Source organism: Rosa chinensis, chromosome 5 (assembly GCF_002994745.2).
Source record: "Rosa chinensis cultivar Old Blush chromosome 5, RchiOBHm-V2, whole genome shotgun sequence".
In the NCBI taxonomy this organism is placed as follows: domain Eukaryota; kingdom Viridiplantae; phylum Streptophyta; class Magnoliopsida; order Rosales; family Rosaceae; genus Rosa; species Rosa chinensis.
Window position 1 is genome coordinate 66823973 of NC_037092.1, and position 11640 is coordinate 66835612.

At 40.0% G+C, this 11640-nt stretch overlaps 1 protein-coding gene across 1 annotated transcript; it reads right to left on the minus strand.

Annotated features, from left to right (window-relative positions):
- Positions 1-817: 817 nt before the first annotated feature.
- LOC112202243 (protein NRT1/ PTR FAMILY 2.7) lies at positions 818-3920 on the minus strand. Its single transcript, XM_024343195.2, has 4 exons — positions 3779-3920; positions 3364-3581; positions 1777-2318; positions 818-1694 (listed from the first exon to the last, which is right to left on the minus strand). Exons 1-4 carry the CDS (start codon positions 3876-3878, stop codon positions 842-844), a joined length of 1713 nt encoding a protein of 570 aa, XP_024198963.1. The 5' UTR covers positions 3879-3920; the 3' UTR covers positions 818-841.
- Positions 3921-11640: the final 7720 nt, after the last annotated feature.

Consider the following 11640-nt stretch of genomic DNA (forward strand, 5'->3'; position numbering starts at 1 on the left):
CTGATATTTTCTAAACATAATCACCTGGAGGTGAGTGGCTTTACTGATGCAGATTGGGCTGGCTGTATTACTGACCAGAGATCTACTTCAGGGTACTTTACATTTGTAGGAGGAAACTTGGTTACTTGGAGAAGTAAGAAGCAAAAGGTGGTAGCAAGGTCTAGTGCTGAAGCAGAGTATAGAGGGATGGCTGATGGAGTTTGTGAGCTACTATGACTGCGTAATTTATTGCGTGACTTAGGGTTCAAACCTAAGCAAGCCATGAAGTTATACTGTGACAATAAGGCAGCAATCGATATATCACAGAATCCGGTACAACATGATCGTACCAAGCATGTGGAAGTTGATAGGCACTTTATTAAGGAGAAGCTAGACGCGAAGTTGATTGACTTTCCATTTGTTCCAACTGAAGAACAATTAGCAGATGTGTTAACTAAAGGAGTTTCCACCAAGGTGTTCCATGACTCACTTGACAAGTTGGGCATCCATGACTTGTATGCTCCAACTTGAGGGGGAGTGTTAGCGTGAGTCAATGTATCCTATTTAGAATATTCTTATTCTATTAGGAATGTACTTATTGTATGCAATTAGGAATGTAATTATCCCTTTAATTGTAATTAGCACTTACCTAGTTAGTATATGTAACCTTAGTATATAAATACCTCCTTGTGAGAAGAATAAAATTATCTCATCATTCTCTCAAATACATTCTTATTCTCAAGTATATGTAATTTTGTATAGAGATTAATGATGGCCAAAATCAATTTAGTTTTTCGTGAGTCGAACTCACTACTTATGCTTAGCTTAGAAAGGGACTAGCAAAAACATCACTTCTTATTTCTCAAAAAAAAAAAAAACAACACTTCTTATCAGATTCCAAACTACCATCCGCATCCGTATCCTGTACATTTTGATACTTGTACAACTTGGCACAGACTAAATAATAACCAAAGTTTACCACTCCAATTACAACTAGCATCCAATACACATTCTCTAGCCTCCCATTGTTTATGTTGTCTGGTAGCCATCTTGTAACCTTCTGAACCAGATTAATCAAACCTGTCCCTAAATAAAATGCAATCCCGATAACCAACGAGATCATCGCTGTTGCTGTGCTTTTCAGCGACGAAGGAAATTCTTGGTAATACAAAGAAACTTGTCCTGGAAAATGAAATGCCTCTCCAACACCAACCAAAACCAATTGTGGGAAGAGCCACAATGCCAACATGGGGACAGTAGTTGCACCAGGATGGTCTTGGGAAAATTTAAGCCTTTTAGACTCTACCAGTGCTGAAACTGCCATGGTGAACACGTTTAGCACGTGGCCTAATCCTATGCGTTGGAGGGGTGTCGGAAAATGACCAGTTAACTTCTTCCACATGGGACATAATAACCTATCAATGAGGGCGAGAAAGATGATACCGGAAACTAGAATGACGGCTACAACAGACCCAGCTGGTATTTGAAAATGAGGCCCTAGGTGACGGTCCATGGTTAGAGCCTGCAAGATAGTCAAGCTGCCTTGGATTCCAATTGGGGTACTTAAGAATATGGTTGTTGACCATAATGGCATTATTCTTATAAGGGTCTTGAAATCTTCTACTTGTTGAACTGTGCATAATCTCCATGGCTTTGCAATTGTCCCGTCTGGTTTGATGTCTCCTTCAGCTTTCTGTGCTGCACGGTTAAGGAAACTGCATACAAAGAGAGCACCATCAGTTGCATAAATGTATGATCATATTCCAATTTGCAGCACCCCTAGCTTATACTTTGTACCTGAAGCTCCTGCTTGGTGTTGTAGCCACCCTGTTGGTCACTCCCTCATGCCCATAGTAACAATAATCCTTGCTTTCAGATGAGAGTGGGAGATTCCTTTTCCAGGTAGTAGCAACAATGACACGAGCTAAACCCACAAATGGACTCCCTTGAGGCTTATTAAAATGGTAGAAACGGGTTCCAGATAAGAAAATGACCAAGCCAATAACATTGCCAGCAACAGCTAGGCCAAAACCCCATTTAAAACCCACATTGTCCTCTATGTACACGATGACAGTTAGAGCTACGGTTGAAGCAAAGTATATGCCAATGAAGTACCAGTTAAAGAAAGTTGCTTGATTTTTAGGCTTATCCAATTGATTAGCTCCCATTGTTGCTAGGGTAAAGCGTGTACCTCCCAAGCCAATTGATGCCAAAGCTATACCCGTATACAAGATTGTATATTGCAGAGTTGAGGTTGGCTGGCATATTTCTGATCCGATTAAACAAGATTGAGGCTTTAACGAATCGAATGTAGTAGTTAATGCCAAAAAAACAATACCCTGTGAACGCAAGTATTGCTGTTAGTCTCATATATATGGCATCTTATCAAAAATTAAGGGTTATTATCACAAATAGTACCTAAACTATACCTCAATCTTATCGATAGTACCTGAACTTCAATTTTGATCACAACCAGTGCCCAAATTTTTCGATTTCATTTTAAATGGTACCTAAGGCTACCTTCGGTCACTATTCCGGCCAAAAAAGCCGAATCTAAAAAAAAAAAAAAAAAAGTTCAAGGCAAGTCTATTACCAAAAAATCATCACTATATATGATTGCAACCCTTGAAATCATAAAAAATCATCACTATGATTGCCTCCCATGCAGTTTTTAGTTGGAATAGTGACTGGAGGTGGCTTTACGTACTATTTAAAATGAAATCGAAAAGTTCGGGTACTGATTGTGATCAAAATTGAAGTTCAGGTACCATCGATAAGATTGAGGTATAATTCAGGTACCATTTGTGATAATAACCCAAAAATTAATCTAAAACCACAATTAAAATACTAATTTATGTTACCGAGAAATTATTTAAATGCGCCATATATCACAACATGCATAACATGCATGTGAAACTGTTTGCATAGACTATTACCCAAAGTATTACAAGCTAGGCAAGCTCATGAACTCTAGCTGGATTGACATCGAAGTGGAACAAAAAAGTAGCAGGTTCTAAATTTGAATCTTATTTCCATTTGCCAAATAAACATATATTTGACAACAAAAAACCTCAATGGAAAATAACATGCAACAGATGGAATGAGCAAATTTAGATTAAAAAATGACTTGATTGGTAATTTTGCTTACAGTTAAGTGGTAATGTCATTTGCACTTTCAATTTTTCAAACAGTTAGTTGACCTATGCAATCATACGAATTAAAAAAAAAAAAAGGGATTGCGCAGAGTGACCTTTCAGAAGTATAATTGAATATAAAACAGCTACCGGTAATTAAGAGAATTAAAGCAAATAAACAAATATAGGGCATTGGCACAGCAGAGACAAGACAAGCATCTACTAACAGACCGATCCACTATTTCATTACCAGCAAGGAAATGCAGGAAGAAATGGAGATGACCAAGAAAGGGCCAAAGAAAGAGTCTGCTATAATTGCTCCAATGACTGGGAAAAAGCAGGAAGAACCGTTAACCACGTTTGCAATCTGAGCAGCATCAATACTCTTCACATTGAATTCTTGAATCAGAAATACTATCAAATTTGAGAGCCATCCTCCCACTGCAAGTGATAAGCCCATTATAGCCCCTGTTCAATATAGAACATATCACCCTATACATATTAGTCCGCCGTATAAATATATTTATGTTGAATGCATGTTGTGTAAATTTACATTAAAAATAGATCAACAATGTTTTTCAAGTCAGACACTATTAAAAGGCGACATTTCTGAGTGGGGAGGGAGGGAGAGAGAGAGAGAGAGAGAGAGAGAGAGAGAGAGAGACCGATGATGAAGGGGAAAGTGATCCAACCACCGCGTCTGCTACTGGAATCAGATGATATGATTTGGGATTCACCGGTGTGGGAGCGGGAGCCATTCTCCATTTTGGAGCTAGGTCAAATCTAGCTATGGATCAAAGAAGCTCAAAGTTACTGCTTAATTGATTGGAGTGTGCTGTTCTACATGAACCCACTGCATGGGATAACATATATAATCTGAGAATCCTTCTATTCTACTCTTTTTTTGAGTAAAATGAGGTCAGCCCTTTATTGAAATTGAAAGATTACAACGATACCATGCCAAAAGGCATAAAAAAGAAAATAAACGATACGAAAGGAAAAGATGCAAAAACTGCATCTGAAATACAAAGAATTAAAAATGCAAGAGCAGCAGCGTCGAAACGCAGCGCTGATTTTACACTACGGATTGCAGCCGTGTAGTGAATTGAGTAGTCGGTGGTTTGACTACCCATCGAACTCCAACACACAATTTGATAAAAATCAACTTGGCGCCAGAATGAAGGCACTCTCCCACCTAAAGATCGAAGCCGGCCAAGGGTGTCAAAACATGGCCATGTTGGCAGACGATCTTTGACGAACAAATACCATAGAATTGGGTCCTGGATCCAATACTAGTAAAGCACAGGAGTTCCAATCCAAATTAGCAACTGAGCAACAGTCCAACAATAGTGGGACGCAACCCAAGCCCAACTCCCTCCAGGATCCGAAATCCGGATCCATTTGCACAACCCACCCGGATCCCAGATCCGGGTCCTTCTGATGCCACCACCAGACAAACTGAGGTCGATGACCACCACCCTGTGGAAACGGATCACCAGGCCGGCAACGACAACACCAGAAATTCGCGAACTCCCATAGCCATGACCGTGAGGATCCAAACCAAAATCGATGCCCGGATCCCTCAATCCCCACCAATCTCCACCATGAGCCGCCACCCAATTGATCCCAAAAACCGGAGCAGTGAAGGGGCACCACTGTCCCGCCGCCCTAATCCTCCTGCCGTCTATCGGTAGCTCAAGAGAAGTACCACAGAAAGAAGCCACCAAAAACCAATCCCAGGATGAGATGACCTTTGGCAAGCCTCCTTGAATCGATAGACTACCACCGCCGCCGCCAAGCACAACACCATCACCACTTTGGATAGTGATGAGAAGAACAAAGAACAGGCCTGAACCGGTGAATAACTCCATGAGATGGAGCAGGTACAGGGAGGACGAAACCCAATCGGATGCCGTTTCCCAAACCCTAGCAGAGCTAGGTCATAGACTTTTTAACCAAAAAAAAAAAGTCAGGTCAGGAAAATATTAATTTGCGCTCCCTTCTTCTATTCTACTCTAATTCCATTCCAAATATATCTATTGTATCCGTTTAACATTTAGCCAAAAAATAATACGTAATTGATGCAAATGTATCATCTATGCGCTATTATAAATTAGAAATGCTTCTCTCGTGTAACATTTCTCTTTTACAGTGAATGAGACAGTTTTGTCATTTATCACAACTTTTCTTCCATTAAAACAGGTACACGCTACCAACTTAATAAATTTATCATTTTTTGTCCAAAAAAAAAATTTATCATTTTGTTAACTTGTTTGTTATTAGATTTTGGTGCGCCAGAAAGCATGAAATCTTGTCTGGAACAGATTCCAGGTTCGTACTATAGTATTTACATGGATATGGATTCCAGGTTAAATTTACGACAAGTTATGCTTTCATGAGATCGAGAGCTACGTACAGGGTTATAGGGGAACAAGTTCATACAAATACAATCGCCTCAGAGAGGTATCATAGTCAAGAGCCTCTAGGTTATAGCTAGCCTTCCCCTCGTAGAGATTTTTATTTAGTTGTTGTAAAATGAGAAAATTTGATAAAGAATAATGCGTACTTCTTCATTGATAATAGGTTCTTTTATATAGGAACAAGAGTACAAAGATTGCATAAAATCTTAATATAATATTACAAGGAATCCTATTCAGAAAATGGATAGGAAATCTATAACTAAATATACTCTCCCTACTACATAAAGATTCACATTCCCGTTTAGACCAATCACACCAAAACAAGGTGAACTGCAATACTCTCCCTTGTGATGTCCAAACGTGACGTCATGTAATGTTGATGATGCTTTTCACGTTGCCTCATTAAACACCTTGCCGAATATCAAAAAAACCCTTTAAGATAAAAATAACCTTGGTCAAAGTGGAAAAAGAGTACAACACGCCTCACGTTTCGAGAATACCATGTAGACATCAAACCACCCCTGATGCCAATGTCTCCCCTTGATTTTTACAATAGTGGGAGATTGAATAATTTTTGTAGACCAATACTATACGCATATGTTTCTCAAATGTGGTCGTGGGTGATGATATCTGTCTTCACATGATTTTGAAGATAGATGGAACACAGACATGTATCAATTGTAGACAGATATCATCACCCAATTAGCTGGTTGCAGTCAATTGAAGCATGAGACCACATTTTGTGGTTTGAGGAATCGGCATATGATTCTTGCTTGGTGTAGCTCGTAAAAAAGGATGTCCATCTGAAGCATTAAGTATACGAATCATCATATCACGACCAGTTTTGAGCAAATCGGGCCTTCCCACGACTAAGGACAACGTTTGATGTACCTTCCATGCATAGTTGTCACAAAGAAATGTGTGGAGAACATCTCAAAAATAGTTGCCTATTTTGAAGAATGGTGTGCATAGTCGCACTATCCGTAAGACATTGTAATTCTTCAAAGCCATTTCTATAGGTAAATAAAAACTCAAAGTTAAAATAAAATTGAGGAAATAAACTCAAAATTTATTCATTAATAATATAAGCCAACAATCACGTCGAAAGTCTCAGAAAAATATAATCCAAAAATGTTAAAAACAAATAAAATATGGCTTATGTCATTACATAATTTAATTCCTTGGAAACAATAGAGGTTTCTAGTCATCATATCTGGCGGTATCCATGTCCCTGACTTCGATAGAAGTAAAGTCTGCAACCTCGAGATCAACACCTTGATCATGTTCAACATGATAGGTTTCTCTTGCGTTTTTCACGGTCTTGTATGCTTCAGCTACTTCTTTCTGTGCTCTGCATATGTTCGCCCAATGATCGAATGATCCATATCGAAAACACATCTATTTATTTCTCTGTTTTTGGTCATGGCTTGATGAGGGCCTTGGCTTTGTTCGCATTAGGGGCCTGTGCAATCAAATCGTGGACTGGATCATTGCTAGGATTTCTTTGGCAGTGAGGTGATTTTTGACATCACATACCCACTTTTTTGTATCCACGGCCAATAGTGCCCAATGGGGTGAAGTCGAGCTTGTTCAAGTTTGACATATCCTGAAAAGGGTAAACATGAACAATATTAGTATTTAAGAGCTAAAAAGGCTTCGATGAGAATAACTAATTAAATAGGTTTCTGAGCGGAAAGTGCTACTAAGAAATGTTAATTACAAAGAGTTGGATTAGACAAAAAAATTGACGTATCTTAATGGCCAAAAACAAAAACTCGTTCAAGGCTTCAACAAACCAAAGTTCGGAGCAGTGCGAACCCTCACAGTTCGGCTTGAATCCCACGTGATAGAAATGTGAGTGTAGGTAAGGGATATTAGAATCCCCGAGTGTGGAAAGTGAAAAGTAAGAAAGCAGAAACGCTTATAAAAACTTGATTGTTCAAAGCTTGATTTATTGGGTGCAAAGTAATTCGAAGAAGCTTGTGGCTAGATGCGTAAAGGAGCTAATAGGAGGATGCGGGTATGCTGAGGGGTTGCTGGCAATGAGCAAGGCACGCTGAAGATGCGCAAGCGCGCTGGAGGAGGCGTAGGGGTGCGCAGGAGTTGCGCAAAGTAAGCAGAGGCGCACATGAGTCTCGCAAAGTAGGCAGAGGCGTGCGAGTGGCACGCGGAGGGTGCTAGGGAGCTAGAAGGAAGGTGTGCACAGTGGTGAGTTTGGGATTTCGAGTTTTAGGGATATTATAGCTTTTTAGTGCTCGGTTTAGGATTCGTGCTAATAACGTGTTGTAGAATGAGAAAATTTGAGAGAGTTCAAAAATTACATAGAATCTAAATCTAATATTACAAGGAATCCTATTTAGAATATGGATAGGAAATCTATGACTAAATATACCCTCTATATTACATAAAGATTCACATTCCCATTTGAACCAATCATACCAAAATTAGGTTAACTGCAACATTATTTTTATTTTTTTTACAAAGAAAGTGAAAAAATTAGTGCATGACTAACATGCAGTATTATATTAACTGTAAGTGCTAGTTCACTTGTTGGGTTACTAAGTCAGGGTCACTGGATCATAATATTAAACTTCTTTTTTATTGTTGTTTCCACTCATTCTCTATGAGTCACTAAGTCATAACACTGTTCATTCTATATTCTATTAATTTTTATTTGTTATAACTTATTCATTCAATATTGGTTTATGCATTATAAATAATTTTGTGTTTTTCAATCTATTTTTTTTTTCTTAAAATGTTATGCATGATAACTATAAAATTAGAAGGAAAACAAAAAACAAAAAATAAAACTAGTTTGGCTTTATAGATAGTTTACGTATGAAAAGAGTGAACACAATTGCATAAAAATCATTTTGGAGCAGTTGGCAAAGAAACATGGTGACTTGGACCCTTGACAATAGCATTTGGTAAAAGAGAAGAGAAGGCGTAGATTAATTTTGGCTATCTAACGGCGGGCATTGCAGCATGGCCCAAAGCTACTCAACTGATAGAAGACACGTCACCCACTAACCAAAAATCTGACCCAAAGCTACTCAACTGATAGAAGACAGGTCACCCACTAACCAAAAATCTGTCCCAAAGCTCCTCAATTGATAGAAGACACGTCACCCACCAACCAAAAATCTGACCCAAAGCTACTCAACTGATAGAAGACACGTCACCCACCAACCAAAAATATGTCCCAAAGCTACTCAACTGATAGAAGACATGTCACCCACTAACCAAAAATCTGACCCAAAGCTACTCAACTGATAGAAGACACACCCACTAACCAAAAATCTGTCCCAAAGCTCCTCAACTGATAGAAGACACATCACCCACTAACAAAAAATCTGTCTCCGCTACGCAACAAAAGACTGGGGCATCGTGCGTCAAACTTTTTCGACGCTAGAAGACAAGAAAATCTCCTTCACGCGGTGGCATTGTCGCATCTATGAAAATCTCTCTATGTTGGGTCACGACCTGGGTTAGGAGCTTGACCTAGGTAGTGGCCTAGATCTTCAACTGTTAGAGCAAGTCCACCGGTGTAGTTTTGACTGGGCACCAGCAAGGATTGATGAGGTGGTGACCAGCCAAACACCAAAACTTGCTTCCACCAGGCCTTCCTTGACTAGCTAAAGTTTAGATTTTCTTGACCTAGTCCAAGAAAAAGGGCAATGGGTTGACAGAATCTTGCCCAGTCGAAGAAGCTGCCAGCTCAGCCCAAGAAGTAACGTGGGTGACGTCAGCTGAAGGGATGCAGAGGCTGGATGGTGCAGACACGCGTGAGAAGCTGGAGTCTGCAGTGTCGACGAATTGCGATGGAGCCGAAGTCACCCAAAAGTGAAAATCATCATAACCCAATCGAATTCGAAAAAAAATCACATAGGCATGTAGAACATGATGAGAAGATGAAGTTTCATACCACATATAAGCAAATCGGTAGCCGGAGTCTGCAGAAACTCGCCGGAAAAGTTCCAAGTTTCTCACCATCAATTCTCCTCACTCGTCCCGTGCATGGACGATCAAAGACCACGGGCATAACAGTGACGACAAGATGAAGAAGATGGTGCTCGTGCGCCAGCCGGAGGCGGCCTGACAATGGAGCGCCGATCGGGTTAGGGAATCGGGTCATTGGCTCTCGGTTTTGAGTTGGGAGACCTCGAAGCCTCTGTACGTGATCTTGATCCTTGATCTGTTCAAGGGCATTTATAACCCTGAGGTCACTCTATTTCAATGGCTAGGATGAAGCAGTGGTAAAATGGATGGCCACGATCGCACCGCAGAAATTTTCTTTTTATTTAAATGCATTTTTATAATTTCCAAACTTCGAAAATTCATTATAAACACTTCGAGTGTTCGAAAAATTCCCACGAACTCTTCGTGTTGTGTACTTTATTATCCAATGTTTAGATTGAGGATTTCACTTTATGAAAATTTCTTAAAATTTCTGAAAAATTCAATGAACAGTGAAAAAATGAACACTACAAACACTAAATTAATTGTGAAAAATGAACAGTCTTGACTGGTCAAGAAAAAAAACTGGTGAAAACCCATGTCCAATGGCAGCGAACAGTTACTTGACTGGTCGACGCCTTGACCTTTCGACCTTGACATTTCTTAACTACGGGTGAACTGGCTCTTAGGTTTCCCTAAGCCTAGAGAAAGCATGGTTTTAAATTTTTTTCTGTCCTGGGTCAAAAACTGAGCTGGTGCCACAGCAACAACAAGTCCGGTGGACTTGCATAGATGCTATACCTAGAATTATCCTACTTTTTTTTTTTTTTGGTGTAGAAAAGTTTTGGTAAGAGGGAGGCTTCCCCACACTACCAGGGCCAGGGCAAACCTACGACCTCAACCCAACAGGACTTATGAAACTGGCCAGTGTCCCAGCCCAGCCCATTGGTATGGAATTATGCAGGACATTTTATAGATTGCCCACCAAATGAGAGATTGTTGGTAGTGGGGATTGAACCTATGTGGGTTTACACCTCAAGTCTGCCCTTGCCAACTGAACCAACTCTCATTGGCAGAAATATCTTGCTTTTCATTCTCAAAAAAAATTATCTTACTTTTCTCGTCATTAATTTGATTATATTTTCTTTCGCGTACCTAATTTGTTAGAAATAGGAAAGCAATGATCTCCCCGTGGAGGTATAAATTATTTTTAGGGAAAAAAATATAAACAGTACCTGAGGTATGACCCATTCTAAATTTTTGTACCTAACTTTTGGAAACTATCATATTAGTACCTAGAGTACCCAATCCAACCCAATTTTCGTACACGCCGTCCATGACAGCGTTAACTTTTCTGACAACTGGCATAATTTAAGGGATATTTTGGTCACTTCTCGTCTTAACTCAGAATTTTTTTTTTTAATATTTTTTCCTGTTAAAGGAAAAGCACATTATGTGCCTTCGTCAAAGAAACAGACGAAGAGAGAATCAAGCAATTACAAATCACAGCTTAATCAGCATTTAGTATCATCAATGTAATTGATATTTCCGTTGTAATCCTATCCCTATATAAAGGGGTTATGAATGAAATGAGTAGACCAATTCCAATCCATTTTTACTTTAACACGTTATCTGCACGCTCAGAGCCACTAGCCAAAGATAAATAAAAAAAATCCTAATTTTCTAGTTTTCTTTCTATCGAAAAGAAAAAAACCAAAACCCCAAAAGGTCTGAATTTCTTTGTTCTTCCCATCGAAACCAGAAGAAAACAAAACCCAGAAGTATGAATTTCTTTTCTGGACACCCACGTTTCCCCTCTGGACACCCAAGCCCCACACGGACCTCACCTCGACCCGACCCGGATGGGATTTCGGTCCGGTTTCCGTTCCCAGCTCTGACGCGATCCAATCCTGCTCACCGGCGCGGCCTCGTCCTGCTCGCCAGTGTCCCAGATCGACTTCATCTTCTCCAGTCGATCACCTGTAGCCCACCTTGTTTCCAGTCGCTCACCTTCGTTTTCCTCCAGCAACGACCCCAGCGATTCCACCTTGCACCTCCGGCGTTTGCAGTCGCAGCCCAACCCACCTGCAACAGCGCTGCTCCCTCGCCCAGCACAGATTTGCGCGCGTTCATCATCCCAGCCTTGCAGC

Excerpts from the sequence above, each read along its gene's own strand:
- LOC112202243 (XM_024343195.2), bottom strand. The coding sequence starts at position 3,878 with ATGGAGAATGGCTCCCGCTCCCACACCGGTGAATCCCAAATCATATCA. Across the intron at positions 3,582-3,778 it reads CACTTTCCCCTTCATCATCG|GGGCTATAATGGGCTTATCA; the intron begins GTCTCTCTCTCT and ends TATATTGAACAG. Across the intron at positions 1,695-1,776 it reads ACACCAAGCAGGAGCTTCAG|TTTCCTTAACCGTGCAGCAC; the intron begins GTACAAAGTATA and ends CTTTGTATGCAG.